The sequence below is a fragment of the Centroberyx gerrardi genome, chromosome 1, assembly GCF_048128805.1.
Source record: "Centroberyx gerrardi isolate f3 chromosome 1, fCenGer3.hap1.cur.20231027, whole genome shotgun sequence".
Lineage (NCBI taxonomy): Eukaryota > Metazoa > Chordata > Actinopteri > Beryciformes > Berycidae > Centroberyx > Centroberyx gerrardi.
In genome coordinates this window covers 25,335,315-25,351,912 of record NC_135997.1, presented here as the reverse complement: position 1 = coordinate 25,351,912, position 16,598 = coordinate 25,335,315, and the positions used below count along the sequence as shown (strand labels likewise).

Here is a 16,598-nt window from a genome sequence, read left to right as displayed (position 1 = left end):
TCAGAGCAATTTGGAACCCAATTCCCTGACACTTTCACAGCTAATACTGCGCTGGAAGAATGTCGACCTGAAATCATACAAATTTCAAGTCACAATTTCCATCCGTCAGGGCACAGGGGGCAAACACAGATAATGATTACTGAACTCAAATTTTCTCTGTTCCCTTTGGCTATCATATTTTAATACCAAGGTAGGTAATTCTACATACATCTTGTAATTTTGTTAGTCTGTCATAATGACAACTATGTCAACTTACTGTATACATATTTGGCTGTCTGAAATGCTAACAGGCAAATGATGGGTCATAGATATCTATTAGTTGCAGGTGATTGGGGAATGGGGTGATGCCTGGTTGGTGCAGTTAAGTTCCCTCTTTTCCCATCCTGCACTAGCTTGAATTTGAATTTCCTACCTGGAAATTGAAGTGGCCAATTTGTTACGCTGAATGTCCCAAAGTAGTCACTTGCTGTTTTTGCATTATGGTTAAATTGAGATTTGAGGCAATGCGACCTCAAAGATCTACATCCAGCAAGGAGACAAATGTACAAATCAAGTCATTAAGTAGCTAAGTGGGCAGAAGTGTTTGTTTTGACATCAGGCATGGCATGGTATGGCATGGATGCTACTGTACCTGGGTATGGACGGCAGAGGGGTCAGTAAGGTCGGTTGGCATCCTTTGGCCGCTTCAGCTGCACCTTCAGCCTCTTCATGCCTATCTGAAAGCCATTCATGGCCTGGATAGCGGCTTGAGCACTGGACGGGTTATCAAAACTCACAAAGCCTGAGACAAGAAGGATGAGAGAGAGATGAAGGCATGGGAGGAAGCCAAATGAGAGAGAGAGAGAGGGAGGGAGAGAAAAGGAGAGCGAGATAGAAGTAGGGAGAGAGAGAGAGATGAGAGAGAGAGAGAGGGAGACACAAGGAGACAAGAGAGATGAGATGGAGCACAGAGAGAAGGAAAGAGAAGGGAGGGGGAGAAAGGAGACCCTTTTTAACTCTCAACAATGACACAACAATAGCTCTTTGTTTTCTCTTTTCAGAAGATTAATTGAAAATCTCTGAATTAAAAAGATGATTACATGAAATAACAAAATGGCTAATGACATAGATATCAGAAAAAAAAAAATCAAAACGGAAGGAGAGCTATTAGAAAAACTATCAGGGAGTCTAACTTGAACAGAGAATAAAAAAAACACAAAACATAAAAAGGTGTTCAGAAGAAAAGATTAGGCGGGGAAAAAAAGGAGTTTCATGCCGTGCGTGGTTTTTTTGGAGCAAAGCGCTGCATATCTGTGAGCGTACCTGAGTGTTTGAACCATACAAGAGCAGCAGGGTTGCATGCGTGCGTGTGTGTGTGTATAAATGTGTATGTACCTGTGTGTGTGTGTATGTATCTAAGTAAAGACTAAGGGCATGGGGGTCGTGGCGAGATGCTAGGAGCAAGGTGTGTAGGACGGAGGTGAGTTATCACCTGGGTGTCGAGGCGGAATGAGCCCACAGCTTTCCACACTGGGACTCCTTGCCTGCTCTTATCAGACACCTCCGTGATTGACGGCCCGAATTTTCCGCCTGCCAGCTGATTTGATCACGCCGCTATGGGTCCAATTTAATTTGGGGGGAGAGGGCAGGCTTTTGTCAGCACGGGTGAGATAAGGCTGCTGCTTTTACAAACCCTTTAAACAAACTGAGCAGGGAAGGGCCTGTCAGTTGGCAGTGATCCCCCCCCAACACACCCCCCCCCCACCCCACAGACTCTCCCCACTACCCTCATCCTGTCTCACTTTAATAAATCTCCATACCTTACATTTACATCCCCGCGGCAAAAAGGTGATTGTATGCCGGGGTTAAAAGTGTAGAGGAAGAGGACAAAGAGTACGCTGCAAACACTGACGAGTTCCAATCCAGATCCATTTTGGACCAAAAAGACATATGTCCTCAGCTTATGTTCATCATTTAGTGTCAAAGTAAAAGGACGTCAAGTAAAAGGACACAGTCTGTAAAAGTGTGATCTTTTTTGTCAACCAAGGAAATAAGTTGCTTTACTGACATTTAATAAGTACAGTTATTATATATATATATATACATTTTATAATTATAATATAAATTTTGTGAGATCAATCATTTTGTAGGTATCACTTTTTAAGACATCTTTCAACAGTGGCCATCTGATTGTTGAATGAAAGTGTTCAAATTTTCATTGTAATCTTCTATTCAGTCTTAATATCTTTTTTTTGCCTTTATTAGAGAGTCGAAAGTGGAGAGAGACGGGAAAGACTGGGGTAGAGAGAGAGAGAGAGAGAGAGAGAGGGATGACATGTGACAAAGGTCCTGGGCAGGATTTGAACCCAGGACATTGCGGTTACAGTACATGATATGCGTGAACCACCAGGACGTCCCCAATATCTTATTTTTAAGTGTGAAGAAATCTACCAGTATAATGAGATCATTTCACATGCTTCCAGTTTCAGGAATGTTCCTGCGTGACAGGCTGGTGGGTATGTGTGGGATGGTACATCCAGAACACCCACCTTCTAATGTAAATCTGGTCTGCTCAGTATGATGTATATGTTATGAGTAATATAATGATGATGATGTTTTACGCAAAGCAGCACTTTTCACAAGAGCTAACCACACTTGACTTAGACATTCATGGCAAAGTACATATGCTAACAGTCGTTGATAAGCACGATTCAATACTATTACATGTGTTCCAGTTGTTTGAAGCAGCATGTAGTGTGTGGTGCTGTGTAACTCAATGGGTAGTGCAAGAACCAAACAGGTTTGGTTCTCACTGGAGCCACCCATACCAAAAACTGTCTGTAATGTAATGTAAGGCACTTTTAATTAAGGAAAGCTGTAAATAGTATGAAGTGACATTTGGGAAAACACACACTGAGGACCAAGTTTAGAAGTGGGGAGTGCTGTCATACTTAAGTCTTACAATGCCCTCAGTCGAGTCACTAAGAATAACTATGTAATCACGCAGTGCAAATGCTGTCAGGTATTATGAAAACGCTTGTCTACATTAATGCAGAGGTGGCAGTAGCCTAGAGGTTAGGTCCTGATTCAAATCCCCTGACAGGCTGGAAAAACAAAGTGAATGAGAAACAATCTCTCCCTCCAACCGCTAACTGCTCCAAGGGATCTGCACCGTGGCAAAAAGAAGACGTCTGTGGTTGTGTTGGGAACCTCCCACACAGCAAATCTTCCAGTGTGAATAGGTGTTGATTTTTTTTTTAGTGATAATTATTTTTCATTGGCAAGTGTTGATTGGAGAGTTTGTCCACTCGCAGAGCTGATGTTATTCTAAAAGTGTTCAAATAACTCTGATGGGTGTAGACTTACAGAAGCACTGGCATAGTGTTGATTTTCACACTCAGAGTTAAATTGACACCGCCGATTTTTCTGTGCAGGTGTGAATGTAGCCGTATGAATGTGAAAAAGAGCATGCTCAGTCAACTTTCCCTGATTAAATAAAGATTTGAAAAAATGACAAAATAGAAAAAAAAGAGTACGTCCTGTCTTCATAAGCCCTGCAGGAAAATTGCAGCTCCTTATGTATATATTTTTAACCATCTCTAAACAGCGGGGAAGGCTTCCTATTTTAGGTGTGTGTCAGTTCTTTCTCAGTAGACCTTTTGAAATTCATTTTCCAGCTAAATCCAGCTAATTCCACTTAAAGAGGTAAGCTTTGATCACCTTTAAATGTCAATATTGAGTGACTAAACAGTGGATTAAGAATAATGCCGTGCCCCTACAGAGTTAAGCCATACACAACCATATACCTCCTGCCCATCTGTGACCCTGCATGGGGTCTACACTGTTAAAAAGGATGTGTCATTCTCATGTGAAATATATAGTTTGGGAGTGACACATGGGTTAGCTTTCAATGCAACATTAGCTAATAACATATTCTATGTAAGTATGTGTTGTTAAGTAACACAAATGTGTCTCACCCCAAACTAGACTGTTCTGTTGTTATTAGATTCTATTATCCCATTCACGTCTGCCTTGTTGTCATCTTAATTTTCTTGTTTCCTTCGAGGTGAAATGTTTTTATAAGCTCCATGGGATTGTCTTAATCTCACCTGCACAAAATTTTATTGTTGTGTTTTTATCACTTCACCCTTAGGTTTTTATCACAGTGCAAATAAATATACTAAACTAAACTACGCCCGCATGAATTGACAATGAAACATCCTTTAAGAGTGTACTCAAAATCCTCCTCCAGTGATACATCCTTTATAAGAGTATACTTAAAGTGCTCTTCCAGTGACCTTCCCGCCCCATTCAAATTTTCAAGCTTCTCTGAAAACACTCAGAGCGATGTCTGATTATCTCCACGAGACACTCAAAATCCCAAAATACAGTTCATCTGTGCGGCAGAGAAATCAGACCATATAGGTGTTTCCGTTTAAATTCAAATAATATAATAAAATAAAATAAAAATAAAAAAATTCAAATTGAAACATATGAACTAAATATATAATATATTGTTCCAGTATACACCACAATATCCATCATATGGTGCTTTTTTAAAGGATAATAGGTAACTTAAGTTTCTTACTAACAAAATGACACGTTTATAGACTCTTGTCTGTTTTAGACATATTGATTGGTTGATGATGAACCTCAGGTTTTGTTTTTTTACAAGATAAATATATGAAAACTTTAATTCCCAAATGAATTATCAACCATTTGAAAAAAAAAGAAAAAAAAAGTGGAGCTTACAAAGTGATTGATAGCAGTAGATTAGAACACAATATGGCACTTTTCAAAAGATAGGAGGTCAGTTAAATCTTGGTTAACAAAATGCTGACATACAGACTGAATTGTTTATATTTTAGAGATACAGAATGATGAACTTCAGATAATGCTTTTTCCCCTATATGAATATACAATGTTTTGGAAATCAACTCTTCAATTGATGGTAATGTCACTGGAAGGCTGACCTTCCTTGTTTTGTACAATCTACTGTCCATCTTGCATCATCCATCTTGCCGTGTCTCTTTGCACTGCAAGCTGTATGAGGTCCTGTCATCCCTCTACCTTATATAATGTGAAACCGTTAATTGAGCATATGTCACTTCCCCAGTGTGAGCAAGACAAATCCCTGTAAATTTATTACATATGGGCAATTAAAGTAATTATGATTCATATTCAGAATCTTATTTTATGTTTATATTACAGCTCCGATGACACTTTTAGGCTGATAATATAATTCACAACCACCTCCCTCTCACCTCTGATGTGAATTACCACCTACAGTTAATAATAATCATATTGCATGGGGTGCAGAGACTTGCCAAGTTGCCATGCATGTCTCCATGGGCTTTGGGGTTCATGTTTGTACTGTGACACCTACAATACAGAAGACTATGCAATAAAGTATGTGTGTGTGTGTGTGTGTGTGTGTGTGTGTGTTTTCATGCTTATACACATCTAAAATCGTTGCTTTTGTACTACACACATATATCTGTCTACACAATGGAATAAGTGTCTGCAATGCCCATTAGCCACACCAAGATTAAAATCACACATTTTTAAGATGAAGCGTTCCAAGTTTTTGGAGGAGCCTAATAACTTAGCTCCCGTAATGCACAGCATCTTCTGCCTAATTTGTTAATGTCTTACACAAGAGCCTTGGGGCTTCTGCTATAAAAAGGAGGGAGAAAGGAGTAAAAAAAAAAAAGAATCATGGGTTAAATTACTGTTTTTCAGCCAAGATCTTAATTAATAGCCGAGAAAAATAAGCCGGTGAGACAGATGAGGTCGCCGCCCCTTTGTCCTTCCCCCTCGTTGACTGACAGATAGTGATAGCGAGAGGCATATGCTTAGAGGAGAGCACAGAGACTCAGAGGCATGCCATGTTAGAGAGAGAGAGAGAGAGAGAGAGAGAGAGAGAGATGGACAGGGAAAGAGAGAATGAAAGCCTCATAGACATGCCATGTTGAAGAGAAACTGAAAGAGAGCCAATGTTGGGAGTCTAGCCTCTCGCTCTCTCTCTCTTTCTGTCGCTCTCTCTCTCTCTCTCTCTCTCTCTCGGCGCCTGTCCCCTGGGTGCTGCTGTCCAACTGAATCAACAGCAAGGCCCACACCAGTCTATTATTATCTCTTTAAGCCCACTGATTCCACCTGCACCTCCTCCACCCTGATGAACTGGTTTGCTGTGTGGGAGGCGAGAGTAGGAGGAGGGGAGGCGCTGGGTTGCCCGGCTGGAGGATGGGGGGGGGGGGGGGGGGGGGGTGGGGGTGGGGGGGTGGGTGTCCGGTTTTCTCCGGGGGTGAAGGAGGCTGGGAAATAGCAGAGGAGGGGAGATGGATACTGATTATATTAAGAATGGTCTGATAGAGAGGGTGATGAATAGATGTGTGGAGTAAATGGCAATTGTGGAAAGATGTTTGGGTCAATAGCCAGAGGAGGGATTCATGGTGGGATGGCGGTGTTGTGTGTGTGTGTGTGACGGGACAACGCGGGCTTGGCCTGTGCCGTTTTAGGTGATTAAAACTTCCCCCTCCTCGCCCCACCTTTCCCCCCTTTCCCTCGCCGGGCCCCACTATCTTGTTAGATATGCCAATGAGATGGAGCCAGGGAGGGGAGCACGTGCGCATCCCCCCTCTATCTCCCTCCTCGCCTCCCTGCTCAGTGGCATGTAACGCCACCTTTAAAATGTTAATTGCGACTTGATTAGGATAGACACAGGGAATAAAAGGAAAAGCAAACATTAATTGCAAGAAAGCAACGCGGGGCATGAGAAGATTGCCAAACACAGCCACCGTGTAACTTTCTCATCTGATCGGATTCTTTTATTTATTTATTTATTTCATTATTTATTTATTTTCGTCCCGTTGACTTTTGACTCACCGAAACATTTGCTCTGATTGGTCGCTCGGTCCACGAAGACTTTGGCGGAGATGACGTTGCCGAAAGGCAGGAACATTTGCATGAGCTCCGCGTCTCCGAACTCCTGGGGCAGGTGGTAAATAAACAGGTTGCAGCCTTCTGGCCCTGGTGGGAGAGAAAGACAACAGGAAGGTTACATGGGAGCGCAAACAGGAGATGCCTAGAGAGAGAGAGAAAGACAGAGAGAGAGACTGACCGCGTTAACATGCACACAAAAGGTGTGATTGTAATGCAATTAAGACAATAATGCGAGTAAGGCAGGACTCATGCAAACACCATACTTCATTATTATTATGTTACCTGTAGCATTATTATGCTCTTAGTTGTAGTAAATGAAACCGCAGTAGCATATGTAGAGTGCTCCCATTTTAATTCTAATAATAGAGACCAGTCAGAACATGTATACACCTAAATTACATTTCTAAGTGTGATTTTACTGGCGAGAGGAAAGACATACACATCCCCCAATGAAAATTTTTAGCTGAAGCTGGCGTGTAGGATCTTACATGCTTCCGATGCTCTTCCGATGCACATATTTATTCTACTATTTTTGCAATGTTTCCTCATTTCATTAATAGAGACCACTCAGAACATGTCTACACCTTAATCACATTTCTTCTTCTTCGCTCATGTTGTTCCGTTGTTTTTTGTGATTTCCATTTGAATACTCGCAATAGCCCCATGTCACCTGTAAACCCGATAATTAGGGGATGTGTCACTTTATAGAATCAGGTAAACGGCTTAATTACACTGTTGTCTCAATCGGAGTATCGGCAATAGCCGCAAAGAGGTGGAGAAAGTACAAAAGAAAGAGAGCCAGAGATACAGATAGAAAAGGGATAAAGAAATAGACAGAGGTTGAGTGAAAGACAAAGAGAGACGTTGAGACAGATATCGAGAAAGAGAAAGTAGAAAGAGAAAGAAAGAGACAGAGAGAGAGGGGGAGAGCAGGCAGAGCACGCATAAAGACATAAGCCAAGTATTTGCCCCAATTACTGTGTGACAGTAGGACTGGCTTCCAATCTCTCTCCATCCCTCCACACTCATCCACCCAGCTGCCACATATTGTACAGGCCAATCTGGTGAGGAGAGGAATGAACTGGAGAGAGGGAGAGAGAGAGAGAACCATAGAGAGAGAGAGAGAGAGAGAGAGAGAGAGAGAGAGAGAGAGAGAGAGAGAGAGAGAGAGAGAGAGAGAGAGAGAGAGAGAGAGAGCGCAATGTGATGGGCTCGGGGACTGTATGCTTGCAGCTGGCTGGCTGGCTGGCTGGCTAGCTTTCTCTCCTGTCTCATTGCTCAGGGTGATAGCATGACGAGATGAGACTGGGGCTGGTGAGAAGGCTGATAAGAGGGCTGCACTGGTGGCTGACTGTAGTGCTGCTGTCCCTCGGCAAGATAGAGGACACACACACATACACACACACACACACACACACACACACACACACACACCCAGGTTGACAGAGCGCTGCTTTTCTTTTTTTTTTTTTTACAGCGGGAGTCTTGGTTCTGTCTGTTTGTTTAGGTTTAGGTGTCTTATGGAGAATTCACGCTTTGAAAAGATGTGGTTTGTTTCGGGGGAACGGAGTGTCTGCTACTTGTGCGTTGGAAAGTTTGACAGGTCGTTTATGTGGCGTGCTGCGCGCTCGTCCGCCTTCCTCCTTGCAAACACAACACCCCTTGTTTTTCGGTGATTGACCACTTCACACCTCCCTTTCACATCTATGCAAGGCTGTCCATTCAGCTGTGGGTGATTCTGCTCTTGAACTATACCCATTTCCCAGTCACTGGGTAAGTGTGTGCATGCCCAAGTCGCACATCTTGTAGACTCCTTGCACACTCGCACACTCCTCGCACAAAGAAAATAATGCAAAAGTGGGAACAGTCAAAATGAAAGAACCTTGTTATTTTTCTTTCAACCAATGACTTTTTTGCACAACATACGTTTAGAACGACATTTCATGTCAGTATGTGTGGTGTTGATTTAAAACTCAGTTGTGTTGAAAGGGATTCTTTCAAAGAGTACAGTGAAGTCTGTGGTGTGAAGAAAAATGAAACGTTTGATTTGTATAAAGTGAGTTTAAAAGCATGGATCCTCCTTGATCACACACACACACACACACACACACACTGATTGATAGAATGTGTTGTTGAAGTTGTTAGTTTTCAGTGGGAGGCTGAAGTTGAGGCTTGACTGCTCCTGTGTTTTCAGGTTTAGGTGTGTCTTATTAAATGGCAGGGCTGCAGACTGTGGCAGTGGACTGAGACAGGCTGGGAGAACAGCCAAAACCCAGAGGAGGCCAGAACTCAGACAGGCCACTGGCTCAACCAAGAATAGCTCTTTGTGTGTGTGTGTGTGTGTGTGTGTGTGTGCGTCTGTGTGTGTATGTGTGTTACCACTACTTCTATAATTCTTGCTAATGATTAAAATGTTCCAGGGTAGCAGTGAGAGATGGGATGTCCTGGACATTTGTGTGTGTTCCTGCGTGTGTGCAAGCACATGCAAATTTAAATGTCTGTGTCTGTGTGTGTGTGTTTACAAGCGCCTGCATGTAAAATGAATAACCACCTCACATGTGAGTTTGTGTGTGTGTGTTAGCACTTCACGCTTTACACTTAATACTACACAAGACATTTTTTTCATTCTTTCTGCTCTTGGTTCTTACTACACTGTGACCCTGGCATGCACTTGCAGCACTAGTGAAAAACAGCAAACACAAACTAACGCTTCCTCTAGGCAATGTTGGAAACACTTTATTTCAGAGTTCCTATACTGAATATTCATGCCACTCTAAGCTGTCTTATACAATCATATAGATGAATAATTAAGACTGACAAATGGTGTCAAGAAGAGTGATTTACCATCACAGTATATCCTATGCTTTATTACATCTAATGCTGTGGCATAAGAACACTAAACTAGGAATGGTAATAAATGATTATGCATGCAGCTAATTAATCTGATGAATATTTATAACCACTTAAACACATTGTAATGGACTGATTAAGCAGTCCAACGCTGCGAGTTTGAATTAGTGCAGTTTTTGAATAATGACAGAGTAACTTTCCATCTCACTGCTAATGTTCTTCTCTTTAAATGGGAAGCCTTTTTCTCACATTTTCCCCGGCCAGCTTTTTCCCTCCCTCGCTAATTCAAAGCAGCGCAGCTACATTAGAATGGAACATGGCAATTATCACCTTTTATCTTGGGTGGGCGCGCTCGCTCGCTCTTACCTTCCCTCTGTTGCTGGGGAATGATGGTTGGTTGCTGGGGGAACGCTTGGCTGATTGGCGCATAGGCGGCAGGGTAGGCTGCTGTTGCAAAGGGAGAACCAGAGTGGAATTTTTCACATCTCCATTTTCATATTTGACACAACAAAACTCAAATCATTATTCCATTGTTCATTTGCGTCCTCTAGACATTGCATAAATAAATTGCATTACGGCTTGGAGCTCGGGCTCATTTGGCTGGTGGATCACCGCACAAAGAGCGCGGCAGAAGGGGAGCGCAGCGCCGTTCAGCTAAGCAGACACACAAAGAGAGCGCGCGCGAGAGAGGCTCACACCGCGCTAAAGAGAGCTGATGTCAGGCAGAAAGCAGTGGCTAAGAGAAGTCTATATCATCTGTCATGTAGGAGGCTATGGCAGGTTTGGATCCCCGGCTCTCAGTGTACTTTTGGAATGAAGATTTTTGTGTGGGTGTATAATCAAGTCAACTGGAAATCCTTTTTCAATCCTAATGTAAAGTGGCCTAATCCGGAAGGAAATTGGCTGGTCCTCCCGGGCTATCTCTACCTGCCATAGTGTCTACTGATGTGACAGACAGGAAAAGGAGGGGAGGGGGAGTGAAAGAGAGAGAGGGAGAGAGACAGATGGAGGAAAAGAGAGAGAGAGAGAGAGAGAGAGTAGAGGAGTTAGGAGAGACAGATCACCTGCGTAGTGTTGGACGCCTGCATAAGCCTGTTGGAGAGGGTCAGTCACCGTCGGACTCTGTGCTGCAGAGAGACAGAAAGAGAGGGAAGGGTGGGGAGAAAAACAGAAATGAAAGAGAGTGACAAAGAGAGGAGAAAGAATGAGAGAGAAAAAGAGAGATGCAGAGATACAAAGAAAAAAAGTGAGAGAGAGAATGTTAGAGAGCAAGACAGAAAGGGGTTAAGCTACAGAGAACCATCAGGGGGTAAGATCACACAGGGAGTGGGAGAAATTTGGGTTGTCATATCTCTCAGTTCTTCAAAATGCCTGTTCGCCCCAGATGTTTGCATCAAATATTAACGACATGCCAAACAAACCGCTTTGTAGTTCATTACCATTGCAGCTGCCTTGCATAATGCAGAAACGGGGAGTGTGTGTGTCAATTCTTCAGGAATCAGTCCCAGACAACATTAAGAAGCTAAGGAGGGGCCGAGACACATCAAATTAACCATAATGGACTGATGGATGAACTGATGGATTCATCATGAAACTGGGGCTGGCTGCTCAGAAATCTGCCAAAGACACCTTTGATTGACCCTCAAGACTAAAACGCTTCAATTCAAATGAGAAATGGGTGTCATGAGTGCGTGAAATATAAAAAAAAAAGAGCTTTCTCAACTTCTGAATAGCGCGATGTGATATAATTCAGCGTCTGTCTGTACTCACATTTTACACTTGCATTGTAGACAACTAGCTGACGTTCTTATCCAGAGAAATGCACAACAAGCACAACAGCAGAATAAGCTTAAATTTCAAGATCGCTGTCATTACAAGCAAGGAGTGCCAGGGTCAAAGCAGCAGCACCCTGACAATAGATGCTACAAATGCGTCTCGTATTTCTATCATCTGGCAGGGAAGTGAAGCTTGATTGGCTCACCTGGGTAAGGATGAATCCCATTGGTGTAGATGGGTTCAGAGGTGGGCTGACCGTTGCTCTGAGGCGGGAGGGCGCTGAATCCGTTGACCCCGATAGGGGCGGCTATGCTGGGCACGGCTGTGGCACTGATGCCCGGGGGCGTGCTGGTGCCTGCAAATAGATGCGGATTCATTACAGGAACCGCGGGGGTGCAAGGTTCACACGCTACCTAATTCGGGTGAGCATCTGATTGGATGCAGGGGCCCACGCCTCTACGTCCAACAGCGGCCTTTCCTCCTTGCGGTAACATTCCGAGCCTGTCACCTTGTCAGTGCCCTTTGTGCTGATGGATTATTATTATTTTTCTAATCCGGGTGAAGGGCATTTAAGTCATGTAGGATTATGTTTGATAGGCATTACCTGGGCGTATGTAGGCTTTGTGGATTACAAATGCTGGATACAGCGGCAAGCCACTTTATTTAATACATTCGCGGCGACCCTGCCTTCAGGCGGCATGCCTACTTAGTGTCGAGCCATCAAAGCTCTTCATGACAAGGGCCAAGAAGATAGGTCAGACTGAGGTCCAGGATTATCTCACACAAATCTTTGCTCTTATATTGTATAAGCCAAGGACTCTGCATCCAAAGTCATCGGATTGGCTCTGTTCCCGGAAAACAGTGTCACAGAGACACAGAGACAGAGAGGGGGGAGAGAGACAGACAGAGAGAGAGAGATAACAAGAGAGAGGGGGAGAGAGAGAGAGGGAACTATAATGTGGCTGCCAATGAGTGTCAAGGAATGCTGTACATCATCTCCCATCATGCCTCACTCAATACAAGGCTCCCCCTCCCTTAATTCAACACTGGCAATGTCAGCTCAGCTTCAGCTCAGAAAATGGAGTCTACATCTTAAAAAATGTAACAAGGGCAAAAGCAGAAAGGCCTTGAATGAATATATTACTACCGCTTCTATAATTCTTGCTAATGATGAAAATGTTCCAGGGCAGCAGTGAGAAATGGAGAGAAAAGTCCTGGACATATGTGTGTGTGTGAATGTGTGTGTGTGCACGTGTATGTGCATACACGTGCCTGTGTGGTGTGTGCTCTCTTGTGTGCATGTGCCAGTGAATGTGTATGTGTGTATGCGTGTGTGTGTGTGTGTGTGTGTATACCTGAGGACGGTGTCATGGGGGTAGCCACCAGACCGTTGACATTGAAAGCTGCCATTTGCTGCATTTGCGCGGCAGCGATGGCTGCCATGGGGTTCAGGTAGGAGCCTTGTGTTGCGGCCATCAGGGCTGCTTGCTGTTGCATCATCTGCTGTAGGATTAAAGAGCAGTGGGGAGAGAGGGCGAGAGAGGGGGATGGAGGGAGGGATGGAGAGAAGGAGAAAAAGGGAAAGGAGGGTGAAATAGCCGCAGGACCAGAGCATGTTTACTCTCACATCTCTGTTTGCTTGGCCCCCGCCTTGTTCTTGAACAGAGTGGCCTGTGTTGCCCTGCAGCGTTGCTTCCCAGCAACTGTAACACTGCTCCGGCCTGGCGCTCATTACTGCCACTAGATAAAGGCTATGTAGTGAGATCAGTCAAGAGAGCTGGCTGCTTTGCACTAGTTTTGTATGTGTATATGTATATGTGTACGTATACACTGCAGAAACAGTGCATCTTAACAATCATTTAGTCTCATATTCAGCCTTCAGATGTTATTTTTCTTAAACCAAGGGAAACATTCTGCCAGTGAGGTGAGACACTTATTTCAATGCAGTTTCACTTGTTTCAGGAATTCTCTAAGTCAGAATAAGGCAGATCACTGCACTACTATCAAGAAAATGACACTCGATTAAAAAAAAATTGTTCTTGTACAAGTTGATTTGTATTGGAAACAAGTGAAATTATCTCAGTTATTTAAAAAAAAAATACGATTTTAGGTTTCAATAATAGACTAAATGGCTTATTAAGATGAAGATTTTTACAGTGCATTTGTGTGTGTGTGTGTGTGTGTGTGTGTGTGTGTGTGTGTGTGTGCGTGCGTGTGTGTGTGTGTGTTTGGATAGGATTTGAGTGTGTAGTGCACAACGAGAGATGGGGGGGAAGGGAAAGACTGGCATAGTGAGTGGAGAGACAACGATTGTGCGTGAGTGGGCGATTCTCACCTGTCAGGGTGAGCTGTTAGCTACAGTGTGAGTGCAAAATCTCACAGACTCCTAACTCAGGCTGTGACTTTCACGTGTGAATATGGAACGGGGTGGCAGGGGAAGGGGTAGGGGGTGGGTGGGCGGGTGTGGGTTGTTGGTAGTGACATGCAGCGCTGCTGGAGTGTAAAAGAAGAGGCAGTGGTAGACAGCTGAAAGGTTAGAGTTTCAGCAGTTTGAATCCACGGACCAACTAGGAAAACCTGGGCAGGGAAAAAGGTGATGATTAAAGCTCTCCCCTTCCTCAAGTGCTGTTTTAAAGGATAATTCCGGTTATTTTCAACCTGGCCCTTATTTTCCATCATGACGATTGTGTTCACAGGCCAAACGCACACTTTGACACTTTGCCTCTTGGATGTGTGTTGGATAGCAGCGCTCCCGCCTAACTGAAGCTATGTCAAGCTCTACAGTAAGTGATGCAATTTTGAAAAAACATGAATCGTTATGATGGCAAAAACTACGACAATAAAACAAATAACCTGAATTATCCTTTAAGCAAGGGATTTGCCCCCGGTTGCTACAGTGGAGCTGCACAGTAGCCAACAGTAGAAGACTGGGAAGCTCCCAGTTGTGAACGTTTGTGACTGTATGAATATGAACCATTGCATTGCTGAAAATGAGCAAGCGTGCTAAGGGAAAAAAGACACAATACAAAAAGCAGTGCACTTTTTGTCAGCCCTATGTAAATTTACAATGTAACAGTCATTAGATAGTGTGAATCACTTAAAGGATGGTTCTCTGGGGTGGTCTCATGCCTAGTGGGAGAGATAGTGAGTTCAAACCTCACATCAAAACATTTTTTTATTTTTTTAAGCTCACCGTCTCCTCCCCCGCCGGGCTGAGACTTACAGCATGAGAGTAGGCGCCGTAGGCCCCAAACTGGATGGTCATAGGGCTGAAGATGCCGAGCTGGCCCGCCATCTGGTGCATCCTGCGCAGGGTCCTCTCCTTATCAGTGTCCGCAAACTTGACCACCAGGCTGGACGAGGCCCCCTACAGGGACACACACACATATACAGGTTAGTGAAACACGCACACATATGAAGAATTTCATTCCAAAACGCTATGTATCCATTTTGGAAAAATGTTGCTTCCTAAATTTCATCAGTGAATATTTCACAGATTGGATGCTCAAAAACACAACTGTTTTGTAAGTGAATGTCTTAAGATGACTGTAATAGTTACCCATAATAACTTAACTTTAACCCGTAACTTTAATAACAGCCATCATTGTGTTAGAGTAGGTGCTAATGTTTTCAAATGGTGGATAACTCATTTTGAAATGAGAAACTTCATATATTTACACCAGTACAGACACACACACACACACACACACACACGCACGCACACACACACACACACACACACACTGTGTGTGTGTGAGTGTGTGTTAATAAGTGAGGGATTGAGCACAATGGTTTGTTGATGTGTTTATCATTTTTCATGTATGATACTGGGGCAAAGAACCACCCAATGTGAAGTGGAGGATGCATTTTTTCTCCAATTGTTTTACAGACACTTTGCAATGTATTGTCACACTTATTCCATGGCTTTCCAAAGATTAAATTAATAAATAAAATAAAGATGTCACATTCTTTTCTCTGAGTAAAATGTCATACTTTCAACAAATTAGGACAACTAATAATAATAACTTTTGCAACTACCATGGTAACTTTCAATCAGCAGTGTTTTGAAGTTTGCACCTGCCAATTCAGCTGGCCAACCAGCTGATGAGCTCATCGTTGTTAGCCAAAACAAGTTTGTGTTTTACCAAACTGAATAAATAGATATTCACTGAAAAAAAATATCTATAACTACAACAGTTGCAAAGCTCACATGAATTTACTGAACTATCAGCAAGCTGTTACTGGCCGACATAAAGGGGAACAGACAATTCAAAAGCAGTGATGACATTGTCACATGTGCCAGACTAGTCTAGAGCTATAGCTAAATATAATGCTCTAACTGGAGGTGTACAGTTATATGAAAACAATGAACTCTATCAATCCAACCAGAGCCTAAATATAGGCCATCTGAAGAAACAAGGTTGCTGGATGCACACAATACATTTACATCCTTTTAAGTGTGGTTGATGTTTCGACCAAAATACCTTTCTCACTATCTTGGGTGCGTTTCCCTTGGGGAAATGACCTGTAGCCACACAATAAAAAGATGTAGCGCTGATATCATTCAGTGCAAGAACCTTCTTTCATTATGAACTTCAGCGTTTGATTCCCTGCATCACCACAAAGGAGAAAGGCTGGTGAGCATGTTATTCCTTCTTCTTGTACAATGCCCAATGTATACAACACGCCTAAAGACCTAATATCACTAAACCCAGGAAGCCAGTGGACTGAATATGTGCCTTTCATGACTGCAGTCATTTAGCTGTCAGAGTTAAATGGATGAGAATAGTGAGTGATATTTGCTTTTGTGAACTTTCCAACTCCACTGAATACACTGGGAGTGAACTGTGATCCTAACCAGATCCCACAGGAGTCCCAGTCCCCCACTGGTGAAGCTCCACTGAATACAATACTGGGTAATTAGGTCTGACAAAAGCCTTCGGCATGTGGAGGGCGAAGTATTGACTAATGGCTCTGCCTTATGGCAGATATAGTTCCGTATTGATGTCTGTGCTCCTGAGTTTGCATCCAATTAAATCATTTGAGAGACA

General features: G+C 43.2%; 1 protein-coding gene across 17 annotated transcripts in view; it reads right to left on the bottom strand.

Annotated features, from left to right (window-relative positions):
- Positions 1–653: 653 nt before the first annotated feature.
- The window catches only part of celf6 (CUGBP Elav-like family member 6), a 131,051-nt gene continuing 115,106 nt past the window's right edge, over positions 654–16,598 (bottom strand). For 3 of the 17 annotated variants that reach the window (XM_071894317.2, XM_071894318.2, XM_071894314.2), the window contains 7 exons: positions 14,771–14,914; positions 12,903–13,047; positions 11,753–11,902; positions 10,836–10,898; positions 10,138–10,218; positions 6,865–7,008; positions 654–781 (listed from right to left, as the gene is read on the bottom strand). In XM_071894317.2, the coding sequence (XP_071750418.1) occupies positions 654–781; positions 6,865–7,008; positions 10,138–10,218; positions 10,836–10,898; positions 11,753–11,902; positions 12,903–13,047; positions 14,771–14,914 (855 nt within the window). Of the gene's footprint in view, positions 782–6,864; positions 7,009–10,101; positions 10,219–10,313; positions 10,317–10,835; positions 10,899–11,752; positions 11,903–12,902; positions 13,048–14,770; positions 14,915–16,598 lie in introns of all 17 variants that reach the window. The other 14 variants (XM_071894320.2, XM_071894322.2, XM_071894307.2 and 11 more) reach the window with 9 other exon arrangements.